General features: G+C 49.2%; 1 protein-coding gene across 1 annotated transcript in view; it reads left to right on the forward strand.

Annotated features, from left to right (window-relative positions):
* Positions 1-14,189, forward strand: part of KIF5A (kinesin family member 5A) — a 91,089-nt gene extending 76,900 nt beyond the window's left edge. Inside the window, exons 23-28 of the mRNA XM_015421660.1 lie at positions 2,916-3,132; positions 6,121-6,274; positions 7,728-7,810; positions 12,486-12,513; positions 12,641-12,766; positions 14,005-14,189. Coding sequence (XP_015277146.1) covers positions 2,916-3,132; positions 6,121-6,274; positions 7,728-7,810; positions 12,486-12,513; positions 12,641-12,719 — 561 coding nt within the window. The 3' untranslated portion in view covers positions 12,720-12,766; positions 14,005-14,189. The remainder of the gene's footprint in view (positions 1-2,915; positions 3,133-6,120; positions 6,275-7,727; positions 7,811-12,485; positions 12,514-12,640; positions 12,767-14,004) is intronic.
* Positions 14,190-17,409: the final 3,220 nt, after the last annotated feature.

Below are 17,409 nucleotides of genomic sequence, written 5' to 3' on the forward strand. Positions count from 1 at the left end.
GTCTTAAAGGTGCCACTGGACTGTTTTGGATTGCGAGCGATGGGGGGGGGGACGTGCAGATCTGCCCTCACAGAGGAGGGAGAGTTTGTACCTGAAGGCGGGCCGGTGGTGGGGGGGCTCTGCCACTGACCTGGCTGCTTCTTGCTCCTTGTGGCCCAACTGAGGGCTGCTGGGAGCAGGGGGTGGGGCTTGTTGCATGTGCCTGCCCCCTGGGCTCCTTACTGCCGGAGCTCCGCTCCTGTGCGCTCCCGCAGGAAATGACCCCTGTATCTTGGACACATTGGCTGTTCCTTTTCTCACTGGAGAGTCTTATGCCAAACGGAGTGGTGGAATCAGTTGGCCCGATCCAGGCAAGGTAGTGAAGTGGGAAGAGACCGTGTGGGAGGAACGGTCGAGGTCAGAATGGACGCTGCCTTAACATCCGCTGTATCCATTCTTTGCACCGCTTCCTCTTCTTGTTTGCCGCCCTGGTACATTTGTGTGTCCGTTCTTCCACTCCATCTCTCCCACCATCCCTGCCCGCCTCATCTCCTTCCCCTTAGGATTCTCTCCACTTAGCATAAGAGGGGTCCTGCCCCATAGCTGATCCCCAGTGCGGGGCGCTTCCGGCTCTTCCAGCGAGGAAGTGAGAGAGACGACCCTCCTACAGTCGGCCATAGGCATGCTTTGCTGTGGGGGTGTGACTTGTCTCCTCTCTGGGTCTCCAGAGCAGGGTCTGGCTGGGGACTCTGTTGGTGTGCTCAGTCAATGTCTGTGTCCCCCCCTTTTTCCCCTTGCTGCTGCACCCTAGCTGGACCGCTGGGTCTCCAAGGTACCGTATGCCCTCCTCCCCACATATCCACCTGCCTGTTGGGCTGGGCAGGAAATGTTTGCACTTGGTGACCTAACTGGGAGCACAAATTTGGGGAGGAGGCACTTGAGAGGGGTCAGGCATCTGTTTCCTTCCCACCATTCCACTGCCATGACAACTCCCACCCACCTCCCCCACCCCTTTTCTCACTGTGCGATTGTGGTGGCAATCTGAGGTGCCTAACTATTCCATTGCCATGGTAACCCTATCAGTGTGTGGCATCCTCCGGTAACAGGCCCGGTGCACTTGGCTACCATGGCAACCCTAGCCATTCCGGCCTGCATGGCGAACACAAAGAGCCCATTCTCAGCAGCTTCATTCGTGGTGGCTTCGATGGCATCTGGCAATTTCCGTTGCCATGGCGGCCCTGACCAAATCTCCCCTGAACGGCAGCTGCCGCCAAGGGGAAACAGGGAAATAAATAGGTAAACAAAGAAAGTCAAACTGCTCATAGCTGGATATTCAAAAGCTATTCTCTTTTCCTCCCACTTTAAGGCTAAAGTGCGTGTGGAAAAGACCGAAGGTCTTGGCTTCTGAATAACGTCCCATCTTTATAAGCCCTATAGTGGAGAGAGGCATGATTTATAGACCGTTAGGTTTGTGTGACTATAGCAGGGGAGTCTCCCCCTCCCACCAGGCTTGCCAACGGGCCTGGAGAAAAATGTCCCGTCCCTTTAATAGAGGTTTAATATATGGAGATGGGAAATAGCGGCTAAATATATGGAAACGGCGGGGAAGTAAATAACATTCCAGTAAGCCTCTGTTGAAGAGACAGGATGTTTTCCTCAGCGAGTCGGCAAGCCTGTGCTCCCACCAAGGTGATCCCGACATCTCGTTTTTAGAGGTGGGAGCCAAACGTTATCAACTCAAACATTTTCTCTCCCTCTCCTACCCATTTCCATTCTGCTGGTGGCTGCCCCCCCCCCCACTGCCGCTTCTCCATTTCACTCTGTTCTGCTGTCCCTTGTGAATGTTGCCTGCCCGTAGACTAGAGTTTGTGTCTGGTGGCAGCTAGGAGGGGGGGGGTCCACTTTGGCCCGGAGGAGGGATGGTCTTCCCCTCATGCTCTGGTTTCCACCTCATGACACACACCCCCGGCATGGTGCACTGCTTGGATCTGTGGCACTGGGGACAAATGTTGGGGGCGATGTCTTAGAACAAGGAGGAGTGCAACTTCGGGTGGGCGGGAGCGTGTCTCCAGAAGACAAGATAAGATTCCTAGTAAGAGAACGTTAGCAAGTTCGGTTTTGTTTTTTAATTCCATGACCCTGCAGTAGAGGTAGACTCTGTTTTTGCTGATCCCCTCCCCCTTTCAGTGCAGCTGTTCAAAGGCCTATTACCTCTTCAGTCTGACAGGTCCCAACCGACTCCATAGCGAATCAAACTGTGGGTTTGCCAGTTGAGAGCTCCAAAACAGGACAGGAGAGCGAGAGCACAGATTGTCAAGGGCTACTGATGTCTAACTAGCATAGGTGCACTAGGAGGAGAAAATGGCTCTGGGAAATGGTCCTTTACCCTCAAGGGGGAGGAGAAAGAGCTGGCCTACCTGCACAGCCTGCCCTGCAAAGCATGGAGTTGGGCTGGGTGATGCTTTCCCCACACCATGCAAGCCTTGGTTGGGCTGGGTGACACACCCTTCTCACTGCTGGACCGCTTGGCCCAGGGGGGAGTGGCAGGTGTTGGCCTGTCAGGAGAAGTCCTGGTGGCCACAATGGCTGATCCACCTCTGCTTCCTTGAGATTAAAGACATCTGACATTACTAGGAAAATACAGTGTAAGGGGACAGCCCTGCCTATTCCTAGGCAGAAGAATGGGTAGGTCTGTATGGCATGAGATACCCTGAATAGTGACAGGAAGTTGAATCCAGTGGCTTTCAGGAAATGCCAAGCACGTGAGATGAGGCTAGGAAATAAGTCAGTGCTCTTGGTGGAAGGTGTGAAGACAGGAACAAGAGGTGCAGGTCTTGGGCTGGGGACGAGGGCAAGAGTCCAGTTTTTCCTCCTCGTATTTATCCATGCTCCTCTGTTCCCCCCCCCTTTCCTTTTCCTGTTGGCGTGGGGCCTAGCTGGTTCGTGACAATGCAGATTTGCGTTGTGAGCTTCCTAAACTGGAGAAACGTCTTCGGGCTACGGCTGAGAGAGTTAAGGCCCTGGAGGGTGCACTGAAGGAAGCGAAAGAGGGTGCCATGAAAGACAAGCGACGCTACCAGCAGGAAGTGGACCGGATTAAGGAGGCGGTGCGCTACAAGAACACCGTGAAGCGCAACCACTCTGCACAAATTGGTGAGCGGTCATGTTGGATGTGGGAATCATGAGTAGCATGAAGGACCAGCTAAATCATGGGTCCCCACCAACGTTCCCTCTAAGCTGTGGAGTCTTGTGAGCAAAAATTCTACTTTGTGAGCTACTGGCATTAAAGTTGTGAGTGAGAAATTTGGCTACTGCATAAATTAGTCTGCTCTGGAGCCATCCTTCCTGAGCTAAGACAAAAATGTGTGAGCCGGAGGCTAAAAAACTGTGAGATAGCTCACACTAACTCAGCTTAGAGGGAACAGTGGTCCCCAGCCTTTTTGAGTCTGTGGGCACATTTGGAACTCTGACACGGCATGGTGGGCGCGGCCACAAAATGGCTGCCACGGGAGGCACAGCCCAGCCACAAAATGATTTTGCCACAGTTTTAACTGCAGTAACACAGTGTAGATCTTTGGGCTGTGGTGGCGGCTGCTGCCCAAGCAACATTTAAAAAAAATCTGCACAGCCAATCCGATCTCCTGAAGTCAATCAGAAGCCTTGCCAAGCAAAAGCCCTACCTGGCCTCACCTACTTCCTTAAAACACTTGGCGGGCACCAGAAAAGGTGTCGGCAGGCACCATCTCAGAGCGTGTCATGGCGCCCACAAGCACCACACTGGGGATTCCCTGCGCAAAATTTTGTGTTTGTGTGGTAAGAGGCATAGTTGTGAACTTCTAAATCTTGTTCACGCATCTCTTTTATTTATGCCTGTGCAAGGAAGTAATTTTTGTATAGGTATTAAGTGTGCATTTATACAGATCTTTAGTATTGTGTGTTGTCTGCAATGAACAAAATGCTATTCCCAAGATAGGCAGTAGCAAAAAGGTTCACTTGCTAATTGGAAAGAGGTGGGGAAGCATTAGACAGCTAAATGCATAAAAAATGTTTTCAACTGCTAAAAATCACTTCCCATGAAGGCATTAAAACATTTCAAAATGTGCACAATCTATGTGAAAATGATCAAACGGAAGCAGATAAACAACACCATCTCCATTTAAGTACAGGAAAATTTATGGAAATAAGCAGATGCTGATGCTTCCCAAAAGTGGTAGTGTTACAGTGCCCACGCATCCCCCTCTTCCACTCACTCAAGATTCCCCTGGGGAATTTTTCAAGATTACAATCGCCATTATACTTCAAGAGATCCTGAACAATTCCCCATTTTAGCTATTAGAAATATGGGCAGGGAAGGGTCCTTAAAGGATATAAGAGGTAACATATGTGATTTGTTATTTCTCTAAGAAAGGGGTCCTTTATAATCAGATAACTGCTTTGGAACTGTAAAAGATATGGTGTTCCCACAATGACTCAAAATTAGGATACTTTAAATATTTTCAGCTCTCTAAAACAGGGCGTGGTGTGGTACAGTCTTCAGTTTGGCTATATGACATGTGGAGGAGTTATGGCTCTGTAAGTTGAGCATCTGCTTGTCATGCAGAAGGTCAAGGTTCAACCCCTGGCATCTCCCATGAAAAGGATCAGGTACTGGGTGATGGGTGATGGGAGGGACCTCAGTATCTGAGACCCCAGAGCAAGGGCGTAGACTTTCCAATTTTCCGGGGGGGGCTGGGGCTGGGCCAGAGGCATTGCTAAGTCATTAAAATGTGTGATGGTCTCTGCTGAGTGATGCAAGCCTGCTACTTTGGGGGGTGTTCCCGGAGGGGGCAGGGCATCCCCAGTGTGATGACATCACATTGGGGATGTCCCGGTTTCAAGCCCTGCCCCCGTGGGAATGGTCCTGCCAGCTGCGAGCTGCAGTCGGAGGGCCCCGCGCGCCCGGTCTCCAAGTGGCATTGCAGCTCGGAGATTGGGCACGCGGGGCCCTTTCGCCCCGGCTGCCTGCACTTAAAGGATTCCCTTTAAGTGCACGCAGCTAGAGGGCCCCATGCACCCGACCTTGGGCGCGGGGCCCTCAGCTACCCCTCTCAAGAGAGAAGGGAGGGGGTGGCTGCGGGTGTCGGGGCTTGGGGGCGGGGCTTCCCCCACCGGCCAGCTGGCCGGCAGCAGGTTGAAACCCCCCCCAAAAGCAGATAACCCCTGCCAAACTGGGGAGTCTGGCAGCCCTACCCTGGCATGAACATAATTGGTGGGGCCACACTCTGCACCACCATAGCCAGTCCGCCTGGAGCCCCCCTGCCTGTCCTTCTGCTGGAGTGCTTGCAGGAGAAGAGGGCTCCTGCTGCCTGTCAGCTGGGTCTCAGTGACTGCTGCTGCCCTGGGCCCCAGCAGACAGGTGGATTTGCCACCTCCATGCCTTGGGGGGATGTGCAGGCAGCCAAGAGTACCCACCAGGCCTCAGGGGATGGCAAGCTGCCGAGCTCTTTCTGCTTCCCAACTAGGGTTTTCAACTCTGGGTTGGGACACTCCTGTAGATTTGGGGGTGGAGCCTGCGGAGGGTGGGGTTCTGGAAGCAGAGGGACCTCAGCAAGGTACGACTATAATAGACTGCATCCTTCAAAGCAGCCATTTTCTCCAGGGGAACTGATCTCTGTGAACAATTCTGGAGATGAGTTGTAATTCCAGGAGATCTCCAGGCCCCACCTGGAGGCTGGCAACCCTACTTTCAGTTCACCCAGAAATTGTGCAGGCCAAGAGAGTAGGCAGGGTGTTCTTAAATTCAGGGTCATTTGTTCATGTGCTCAGTCTTGTATTTTTGGAGAGGGGTCCTTTTCTATACAGGGTTGTCTTCTTTTCATGTAAATACGGTATTCGAGTTTTTGAAACTAGCAGTTCAGAGATCATAAAAACGTGTCGACATTCATGTTCAGCAAGAGGATGCTGGAAATTCCTTTGGTCAGGATGAAAGTACTGATATCCTCCCACCCCTATTTATTTCTCTCTACCTCTTTCTAGCAAGGTCGGCTAGCGATGACCCTGAGTAGGGAGGGTAAGGTTTCCCTTGCTCGAAAGCCAGTTGAAATCCGTAAACAGGTAAATAAATGTGTGTCATTACTCTATGCCATTTGTGTCCCTTTGCAGCCAAGCCGGTGAGGCCAGGGCACCACTCAGCTTCATCTCCCACCAACCCCTATGGTGTCCGCAACCCCGAATGCATCAGCTACACCAACAGCCTCTTCCAGAACTATCAGAATGTCTACCTGCAGAATGCTGGCAGCTCCGTGCCTGACGGCTAGTGAGTATCCTTTGCCCCGAGATACATTCAGAAGGGCCATTCCAAATGGATTAGTCTGTAGCAGTCCGGTGGTACTTTTTAACAAACCTTATCCAAGCACAGGTTTTATTAAGCTGCTTCCGCACAGCAACAGGGCTCTCAGGGTTACTCCTGAATGTCTCTGCAGCCCATGGTGGGTTTCCGCACAACTTTCCTGCACAAGCACCCCACGGCCATTTCATTCCCTACAAAAGGTGCCCCCCCCTTCATTAGTAGTTTACATATCGCTACAGTCAGGGCTATTTTTGGGCAGGAACGCCCAGGAACGCCCAGCAGGAACTCATTAGCATAATAGGCCACGCCCAACAGCAGAAACTCATTAGGATTGGCTACTTTAGGGGTGTGTGGCCTAACATTTAACAAACCTTATCCAAGCGCAGGTTTTATTAAGCTGCTTCCGCACAGCAACAGGGCTCTCAGGGTTACTCCCGAATGTCTCTGCAGCCCATGGTGGGTTTCCGCACGACTTTCCTGCACAAGCCCCCCATGGCCATTTCATTCCCTACAAAAGGGCCCCCCCCCTCATTAGTAGTTTACATATCGCTACAGTGCAATTCTGTCAAATACCAATTACGGGGAAGAGAACAGAAAAAGTCCTCTGTTAGTGCATCTACGTCTGTGAACAGCAGCCAGCAATGTGGGAAGGACCAGGAAAGATCTACAGTTTCCATATGGCAACATCATAGTAAATCATGGCGGATATAATTTGGGTTGTAAGATTTGAAGTAGAAGGATGAGAGGCAGGTCTGGGCCACACAGAAGGGGATAGTCCCACCCTACCCCCCACACACACTAAGTTCTTTGCAAAGAGACATGTCTCTGCACCTTGCCTCATTTCATTGCTGCCCATAAGCTATCCATTGGAATCTAGCATCCTGTAGACACACAGTCTCATTATATTTGATATTCGGACATGGCAGGCTGTAGTCTCTCAAAACCACTGTGTACCGCCACTTCCCTCGGGGTATAAGGTCTGCTCTCCCCAAGCCCTCTGTAGCCCTGTTGTCATGTAACAGTCAGTGTGTGTACATCCAGCCTATACATGCATGTATGTATTTGTAAAAAAGAACCAACACATGTCCGCTTTACAAATTAAACCGAGTTTAAAAGCACACATTCAGCTGTACGTGTGTTGAATGTAATATGAGAATGACTCAAAACATGAAGACGATCAAGCATACACACTGAACAAGGATTATATATGCGTTCAGTACAACTTGTGAGCACAGCTAGGCATTCATTTCTGGAATCCTGTGATCTCTTCTAGTGCCTGCCAGATGCCCTCCCCTGCCTCTAGGCTTCAGTATTGAGGAAAGCATACTGGAGCTCAGATATCCGAGATGACTGGTGTTCCTAGTGCCCAAACGATAGGGACCCACTGACCTCCGTCTTTCATGTCTTTCCCTCTCCCCAGCTTCACCAATGCCTCTTCCAGCAGCGGAAGCAGCTCCTCCAGTGCCCCTCTGACCTCCTACCAGAAGCTCAATGTGGAAAACGGTAAAGGGACTGGGAGGGAAGAGGGAAAGACACACTTTGACAGTGATGAGGAGGGAGGCCAGCTCAGGAAGATCCTTCAGGATTCGCTCACCTCAGTTCTCACCACAGGGCTATATGGCTATGCTGGCAACTCTATCTGGTGACTAGCTGAGACCACTAGGGTTGCCAGGTCCTTACTTCTTTCCAGCAGGGGGCTCCTCCCTTCGTCTGGCAGTCTATGGTGACCACAGAGTTTTTTCTTAAATGCTAGAGTGTCCCCCTGCGATGTGCCCTGTGCAATGACGTCACCTCTGGGCGACGTCATCGCGCCGGGCATGTTAGTGCAGATGGGGCTGCTTGGGGGCAGGGCTCCCCCTGCTGGCCAGCTGGGTGGCGGTGGATTGGGGCCCCTGACAGCAGGTAAACCCCAACCCCCATTACGGGGATGACAACCCTAGAGACCACTGTGGTGTCCACCAAACCAGGAACTAGGGCTAAACCATATGTGAAGCTAGGGTCCATGTTGTGAACATGAGGCCGTGATGCTGCAGAACGGTTTTTAAAACTCTTTACTACAACTAGTTCCCTGATTTAAAACAGACCTCCTCCCAGGCTGCTTGGAATCCAGGCACGGAGGAAAAGACAGGTGCCTGTATTGTATCTCTCTCCCCCCCCCGAAAATAAATATACAAACAAAACAAGCCAGTGAACAAACAAAAAACCTTAGCCCCAATAACCCCAACAAACCAAGACAAATACCGAAAGTAGTTGTAGAGTTGTAGTTTACTCCTGAATCATTTACATACCACTTAAAATACAGACACAGCAAATGGCTGAACACAAGAAAATATTAAACAGGCGGTCTGTACACAAGGTATTAAACAAGTGGTCACCTTTTTTAAAACAGAGGGCTTGCCATGTTCATCTCTTGTAAGAAAACAAAACAGAAGTCCAGGAGCATCCTAAAGACGAACAATATTTATTCCAGCATGAGGAGTTCTATGAACCAGAGCGCACTTCTTCAGATGCAACAACCTTTATATTACTTGAGACTTCTTAATATCCATATCAGCAGAATTTAATCCAGCAGTTGTGGACCACCCCAAGGAGACTCTGTTGAGGACGCAGGAGCTCTTGTGGAACTCCTCTTCATCCCAACCTCAAGTTCCAAATGAACCAAACAACGAGTTTGGTACAGAAACATAGAGCGGGAAGGGATCCTCAAAGTTCATCTAGTCCAACCCCCAAACAATACAGGAGATTCACAGCTACAGATATTTTGTCTCATGTGGCTTAAAGGTGTTTGAGAAGGTAGCCTTTCTGATCAGAGAGATCTACATATTTATATACTGCTGTTCTTCTGACAGAAGACCCAAAGCAGCTTATATTTTTTAGAAAGGGGCAAAAGAATTAACTTCACTCCAGAGCTTGCCTGGTTTGGAAACCAGTGGGCAGGCCCACTAGGGCTGCCAACCTCCAGGTGGGACCTGGAGATTTGCTACTACAACTGATCTCCAGACTATAGAGATCAGCTCTTCCGGAGAAAATGGCTGCTTTGGAGGGTGGACTCGCTGGCCATTGTACCCTGCTGAGGCCCCTCCCCAAATCCCACCCTCTTCAGGCTCCACCCCCCAAAATCTCCAGGTATTTCCCAACTCAGAGCTGGCAACACTAAGGCCTACTCAGAGCCACAGGCTGAGAGCCAAGGGCAGAGACCCCTTTGGCTTTTTAATACCTGGAAGAGGAAAGAAGACAAACAGCCTTTATCTTCTACAAGTGATGCTCTGTCATCTTGGTGTCATCTTTGTTGGACCTCCTGATGGCACCTGGTATTTCTGGCCACTGTGGGATACAGAGTGTTGGACTGGATGGGCCTTTGGCCTGATCCAAAATTGGCATCTCTTATGTTCTTATGTTCTTACAGCTGGTAGTCATATTCCTCCAATCCTGATAGTGGTAACAAAGATCACTCCCCCATCTAGTGTTATGGTCTCCATCCATATCCAGCTCTCCCTCAGCTGCTTTTTGCAGCTCAAATAAATATGCTGGAGGATCCTAAAAGTGTATGTGGTTTGAGCTTTGAAGGGGCCTCTGTTCATCTGCCTTTTCCTCCTCAGAAGAACACAGAGAAAGAGGCAAGTATCTAGCTGATGCTAATTAAGATTTATCCCTTTAGAAGTGTAAAAATTCAGTCGGTTTCAAAACAAATCTTCAGAGGAGGAATGTTTCCTTACAAAGAAAGCTCTCCGTGATAACCTTTCTCTAGAAGGTTGTCTCTTGCTGCACAACATTCTGGAAAATGGATCTTTCTTTTCCAAAAAGAGCTTTCTTTCTAAGAATAGGACATCTGGATTCACTGCCTCTGAGGAAAATCTTTTATTGAAATGTGATAACGTTTTAGCACTTCTTCAGGAATAAATGTTAACTGGTACCCCCTTAAGGCGCTTCTGTGTTTTTCATATTTTGGGTCTGCTCGTCTGCCATCTTTTCACTCTGTCTTCCCCACCCTACAATCAAGTTTAATTAAATTATCCTGCCTATCACCACATCTTTGACAAAAAACCCTTTAGTCTCCATAACCAGGGGTCCCTAGTCTTGTTGAGCTTGTGGATTTTGAGGACAAATAGTAGATGCCACCATAAAATGGCTGCCATTGTGGGGGGGGGATGTCCAGACATAAAATGGCTGCTATGGGGGGCTGGGGCCAGTCACAAAATGTTGAGAGGTTCCAAGCCAAATAATCCTCCTAACATAGGGACACCAGTTTCCAAATGAGTGCTTCCTAGGTAAAGGTAAAGGTTCCCTTGCTTGAAAGTCAGTCGAATCCGACTCTAGGGTTACGGTGCTCATCTCCGTTTAAAAGCCGAAGAGCCAGCGCTGTCCGAAGACGTTTCCGTGGTCATGTGGCCGGCATGACTAAACACCAAGGAGCACGGAACGCTGTTACCTTCCCACCGAAGTGGTCCCTATTTATCTACTTGCAATTTCTTGCTTTCGAACTGCTAGGTTGGCAGGAGCTGGAACTAGAGACGGGAGCTCACTCCGTCATGCGGCACCTGGGTCTTGAACTGCCAAACTACTGACCTTCCACAGCCTGCAGTTCAGCGTCTTAACCACTTGAGCCACTGCAGCTCCTTGGAGTGCTTCCTACAGGCCCCAAAAAGATGCTTCCTGGACTCTGCTGAAGCAACTCCTGCTCCAGCGAGGTGCATGAAAGCTGGAATTCGCTTGATGCTTTGGGGAAGAAGGAAGAGAGGGTGCTAGGAAACACACTGGGCAGGGAACACGGTTCCTATATGGGTTCTGCATCAGGGACCACTGCCATAAACTGTCATGTTGTGTCTTTCTATGTAACAAGGATGTCTCTGAACAAAGCTGAAGCCCAGTGACACTTTTAAGACTAACAAAGTTTAATTCTGGGTATAAGCTTTTGTGTGCATGCACACTTCTTCAGATACATTGAAGCAGATTTCCTCAGGCCTTATATATGAGGTGGAGAGAGGTGGGAGGTTAGTTGCCAGGAAGGGCTAGTTAGAGTCAAGAACTGGGTGATAAGTGTCGCTGAGATTGGATTAAAGCAGTTGGTAAGACCTGGGAATAGCAGCAAATTATCATACAAATAAAAGACCTAAGAAACAGATGTGAGAACCACGTTTGAGTCCAATGGCACTTTTAAGACCGACAAAGTTTAATTCTTGGGTATAAGTGTGAACTGAGTGACTTAGCATGTCTTTTATTTGTATTTTATTTGTATGTTAATTTGCTTCTATTCACAGGTTTTACCAACTGCTTTAATCCAATCTCAGCTATACTTACCACCCAGTTACTTATGCATCTTCACTTTAACTAGCCCTTCCTGGCAACCAATCCCCACTTTACCTATATGTAAGGCTTGAGGAAGTCTGTTTCAATGTATCTGAAGAAGTGTCCGTGCACACAAAAGCTAATACCCAGAATTAAATGTCGCTGGACTCAGACTTTGTTCTGTTGCTTCAGACCAATATGGACACCCACCTGAATCTATAAGGATGTTCCTGGTTGTCCCTCATTAACAGATCTTTTGTCTCTCACTGTGGTATCTTTCCATCCCATACAAAAACGAAGGTTGGGAGCAGTGTTCCCTCTAAGCTGAGTTAGTGTGAGCTACCTCACAGTTTTTTTAGCCTCCAGCTCACAGATTTTTGTCTTCGCTCAGGAAGGACGGCTCCAGAGCAAACTAATTTATGCAGCAGCCAAACCGCTTGCTTGCACCTTTAAGGCCAGTAGCTCAAAAAGCAGAATTTTTGCTCACAAGACTCCACAGTTTAGAGGGAACATTGGTTGGGAGTGATTGGACTCCCACCCACCCCCCAAAAAAAAGAAGAAGAAAAAAGAATAGAATGAGGGATACACCAGCAGGACACAAGAATACAGCCCTGTGCTTCAGAACAGTCCAGAAGGCGTCCCATATCTCCCATTTGCAAACAGCTGTCTCCCTCATAGGAGGACTCCTGGCTGTGGACAGCGTGCTGATGGGTCATCCCTAAACTTCGGCCCATTTCCATGGAGCTGTTCAGTCAGAATGCATGGCAAAGCTGGGTACACGGTGGGCAATGTTTATCCTCTTGAGACTGGGAGTCGTTCTTCCCTGGACTCTAATGCTGCTTTATTGGTATGTTTTTAATTTCCCATGCTGCTCGCTTGGACTGGGACGCAGGAAATGCCACAGACATCAATGACAACAGGTGAGCAGCCCCAGAGAGAGTCTCAACAGAAAGAACGGTCTTCCCGACCGTGGGCTGACACATTGGGCAGTGGGGAAACAATCTGGCACTTCTGGCCCCCCATGCATCAACTTCTCCTCTCCTGCAGAAGTGACCTGCCCTGCGGCATTGAAGCTGAGGAACAAGCCAAGCTCTTCCCGCTGCACCAGGAGACGGCAGCCAGCTAATAGCAACAGTGCCACCTACTGCCCAAGGGGCCTCAACACACCATCAGGTACCGCTCCTCTCCTCGGAGCTCAGCTTAAACCATTTCTGCTGGATCTCTCACACGGGCTCTTCCCTTTACCTGGGAATCTGTCCTGCCCATCTCTCCGCTTACTCTGACCATGCTGCTTCTTTCTCAGAAGGGTTGCCAGATATAAATTCAGCATGTATTTCGGGGAACGCTAGCCTCGCCCAAGCTGCATAGGATCACAGACAGGGGTGTGGGTGTTCGGTTGTTGTGGCCAAGAGCATGGGGCAAACAGTGCCCCCTGGGCCATTTCAAGACGGGGGAAAGTGCAGAGGGAAGGCTGAAGCCCCTTCCTTGTGCATGCTGTGGTCCTGATCCAAATCGGGTTCCCAAAGGATTTGCACAGACTGAGGAATGGGGGATAACATAACCTGTAATCAGGCCCCAAGAGGAGTTCACTTCCGGTTTCGTGTTAAGTCACCCATCTGTTTAGCGAGCTCCCACGCAGATGGGCCATAGCATCAAACGACACGAGATTTCCGGATGATCTTAGTTTCCACTCTAAAGGAGGCTCATTTGTTGAGCATGGTGGGACCAGTGGACAGGGTGCGTTAACCCTTCCTGCCTGCACTGTTTTCATGATCTAAATCACAATCCCAAAAGCTCCTTCTAGCCCCACCAGAGGACAAGGCCGGGAAAGGGAATGCAGGCATTACGTGCTGCCAGACACAGGGAACCAACCAGAAGAAAGATGGCATCCTCCATCACACCCTGCTTGTAAGCTTCAGAGGGGCATCTGGCTGCCCACTGCCAAACAATACAATCCTGACGTTCTTCATGCACGCTGGAGGTTGGAGGGACTCAAAACAGATGCTTGGCTATGAAAGGCCAGGGTCCTGCTCCACCCCCACAGCCTGGCTAAGTCAGAGTCCTCTTCCGCATTCTCATTTTTGTCTCTTGAGTGTCTCTATTGCTTCGGAGGGGGGAGGGTTTCCCCCCCACATCTGTTTTGCTCCCTCTAGTGGTTGGTCTGATACTATATAGCTGTATGTCCAGCAGGAAGACCTGCAGTTTCAATCTGCAGGGAGATATGCCAGTCAGACAGCAATGTAATATCGCATCAACCACTAAAAGGGAGCGAAATACGTATGGAAAAGGAAAAAAAACACACACCCTGAAGCAAGCGCTGAAGATGAGAATACGGAAGAGCCCGGGGCCTGCTTTTCCCAAGACCATTCCTACCTGCTCTTCTCCTCTTCTTTTTTTTCTCTCCTCTCTAGTTTCTAATCGGGACGGAAGCCTCAGCTCTGCATGCCGCAGCCCTGGCTTTCCATGGCCTCTGCTACAAAACGGGCCCTGTTTGTGTGTCCTGCTCTCTCCGTGTCCTGTATATTTATCCAGCTGCTGCTTCACTATCTCTCTCTCTCTCACTGTTTCTCTGTCCTACTCACTTAACTAGGCAATGATATATTCACTTTTCCGCCCCCCCTTGGAGAACCCCTCCTGTGCTCTCTATTCGAGGAGCTTGGTGGTGCCCCCTTCTCTCCTGCCCTCCGTCGCCTTAAGCAGATGCCACAAGGGCCGGTGGCCATTGAAGCCAGATGCAGAAGGTCCCTTGCAGTGGGAATGGGCTTCCCGAAGGGGTTACGAGATGCCACCTTCGTTTTGCCATATCTACCCTTGCCCGGTACCCGGCGACCCGTCCATGTCCACTGAAGCCTTACTGTGCCCTTGGGGACCTGAGCGCCTCCATGATACTAGCGAGAAAGGACAGCTGCTTCTTGGAGGGCTCTAATCGCTGTGGTGTGGATTAACGGTGCCCACCCCAAGTTCCGTAACTAGTTCATATCCCTCCCAAGGGTGTGAATGGGGTGGAAGGGAGAGCAACCAGGCCCTCCTCACCGAGCCCACCACAGTGCTTGAATCTCAGCCTTCTTTAGGCTTCAACCACATTTCCCGCCTGGGTTTACCGACAGGCGAGGGTCACCGTGGCGTTTTAGGGGGATGGCTAGAAAGCCGGTGTTCTGCAGAAGGAGAACTCCCTTGTGTTCAAAGCTCCCTTGTGTTCAAAGCTCAGCTTCGGTCAGTATAAAAGCCTATCCTTTGTCAAACTTTTTGCTCAAGAGAGGTGGCATTGACGGGAACAAAGACGGGGAACATGAGAACACTGTGGATCACAAGGGGGTAATGGAGATTGACAACTCCCCTGTGAGCCTGCAACTTGAGCATGGAGAGCACAGGGAGCTCCGTGTCATATAAGAAGGGGGAAAACAAGGTTATTCAGGGTATGCAGTTTGGCGGCAGGGGAGATGCTTGCAGATCATCCGGGGGGGGAGGGGTTGTCTGTCAGTCTTCTCGCATGTCCTGATCAACCACGTCCCCTGCCTATCCGGAAAGGCGGGCAAGGGTCTGACAGTTCTGCCAAGTGGGACAGAACCAGGCTGCTATTGACACATTTTGGGGGAGGGGGGGTGTTCCTTTTTATTCCCGCTTCTCTTGATTAGCTGGGGTCAGTGGCCTTTAGTCTGTGTTTTTCCACATATAATCACTAAGGGGAATAGTGAGTCCACCGCACATCTTCGGTTATTGTCGCCACTTCTGAATCACGCAGAGCAGACAGGATTGTGGGAGGAAGAGGGAGTGGCCATCTCTGGAGGGACCGCAGGCCCCGCTGCCGTCAGACTCCTCCATGGCAGCCATTCCCCGCTTGCCCTTCCGACGGGGGCTGCCGACACCCTGCCACTTTCTCCCTGTCTGCTCAGACCACACCAAAATGTTGCATGTCAGAATATTTAAAAGTTTATTTAAAAAAATAAATAAATGAACAACTATGTTAAAAAAACACCAGTGTCTCACTCTGTGTATTATTATACAGCAAATAAAAGGGTGTAATTTTCTTTACTTTCAGTTTATAGTTTCCTGAAAAAAATGATTAGGCTTTGTATAGTAGAGGGGGGGGGGAAGTCATCTAAGGTGTATCCTTAAGAAAGACTGAAAATTTCATTTCAGGAGATGGGGGTTTGTCTGAAAAAGATTTTAAAAAAGGTGTATGGTAGGTAAAATGGCATTTTTAAAAATCAGGTTGATGGGAAACCTTTTGAATTTCATTAAACGCAATGGAAAAAAGAACAGATTTCAGGTATTTGAAGAGACAGAAGGAATGCGAGTGCCTGAAAAACCACCTGCCTTTAAGTGTCTTGTGGCAACAATAAATCTGTTTACCTTCTAGGTGACCCCAAACTCCTGTTTCTTTTTCCTGTAACAGACTAACACAGCTATCCCTCCAGAAATTATTTGCATTAATAACACTGGGCTATTTACAAAGCTTCGAAACATTTGCATTGTTGATAGTAGGCACATCTAGGCCACCAGCGTGGGGCAAGTGCTGAACTAGAATCTGGAAGACCCCCACTTGGCCATGGAAGCTCACTGGGTGACCTTGGGCCAGTCACACACACACTTAGCCTAACCTCTACTTCACAGGTTTGTTGCGAGGATAAAATGGAGAAGGGAGGCAATGTTGTAAGCAACTGTGGGTCCCCACTGTGAAGCAAAGTGGGGTATAAATGAAGTCAATAAATAAATCTCTGAAGGCACTGAAGACATTGCTGCTAATGGATATCCTATAAGACATTCCACTCCACATTTGCACATAAGATCTTAGAGAGTCCTTGCAACCTCAGGCTCCATGTTCCCGGATTTAAAGCAGGAGTGGTCAACCAGTGGGCTAGATTTGGTCTGTGAAATGATTTTATCTGGCTCTAGCCAGGCCTGTCAAGTTAAAGCAAAGCTTTGCCCACAGTGTCATTCATAAGGAAAAAGAAAATAGTTTGAATCTGTTTTGTGGAATATTTCATCTCTAGGCTTTGTATACAAAGTCATATCCATAAACAATCTCATATCCTCCATAAGTACTTACCAATTCCCAGTGCCCACTATTAACTCAGATGGGGTGGCAATGCCCTCCTGGAGCACTATTTGATATTTATAACCTTGTGGCCACAGGGTCTGCGGATATGCCTTTTCAAGACAGTCTCGCCTTTCAAAATTATGAATGACAAATTCAAGATCTTTGTTATTAGCCTTTTAATAAGCCAGTTTGGTGTGGTGGTTAAGTGTGCGGACTCTGATCTGGGAGAACTGGGTTTGATTCCCCACCCCTCCACTTGCAGCTGCTGGATGGCCTTGGGCAAGCCATAGTTCTGTCAGAGCTGTCCTTGAAAGAGCAGTTCTTAAAAGAGCTCTCTCAGCCCCACCTACCTCACACAGTGTCTGTTGTGGGGAGGGGAAGGGAAAGGAGTTTGTAAGCCACTCTGAGACTCTGAGTGAAGGGTGGGGTATAAATCCAATGTTGTCGTCTTAATTCCACCTTTCCTCCAAGACACTCGGGACTGTGTACATGATACGGTTCCCTCCATTTTTATCTCATCTCACACGCCCTGAACATCACGGGAGGCATGGGCTTCAGAGTCTGATATTTAGACTATTTCTTTTAACTGTATGTTTTAGTTATGTGTACACCCTAATACATATTTTAATTTTTTTATATAATTTATATGTTAGCTTGACCCTCTTAGATCGCAGCTATATTTTGAGTTGAGTTCCCCCCCTTTTTTCCTCTTCAGATATTAATGTATTAATTAATTCATTCATTCATTCAATTGATACCCTGCCCTGTCCCACTC

Source organism: Gekko japonicus, unplaced genomic scaffold (genome assembly GCF_001447785.1).
Source record: "Gekko japonicus isolate JY-2015 unplaced genomic scaffold, Gekko_japonicus_V1.1 scaffold2398, whole genome shotgun sequence".
Taxonomy (NCBI): Eukaryota; Metazoa; Chordata; class Lepidosauria; order Squamata; family Gekkonidae; genus Gekko; species Gekko japonicus.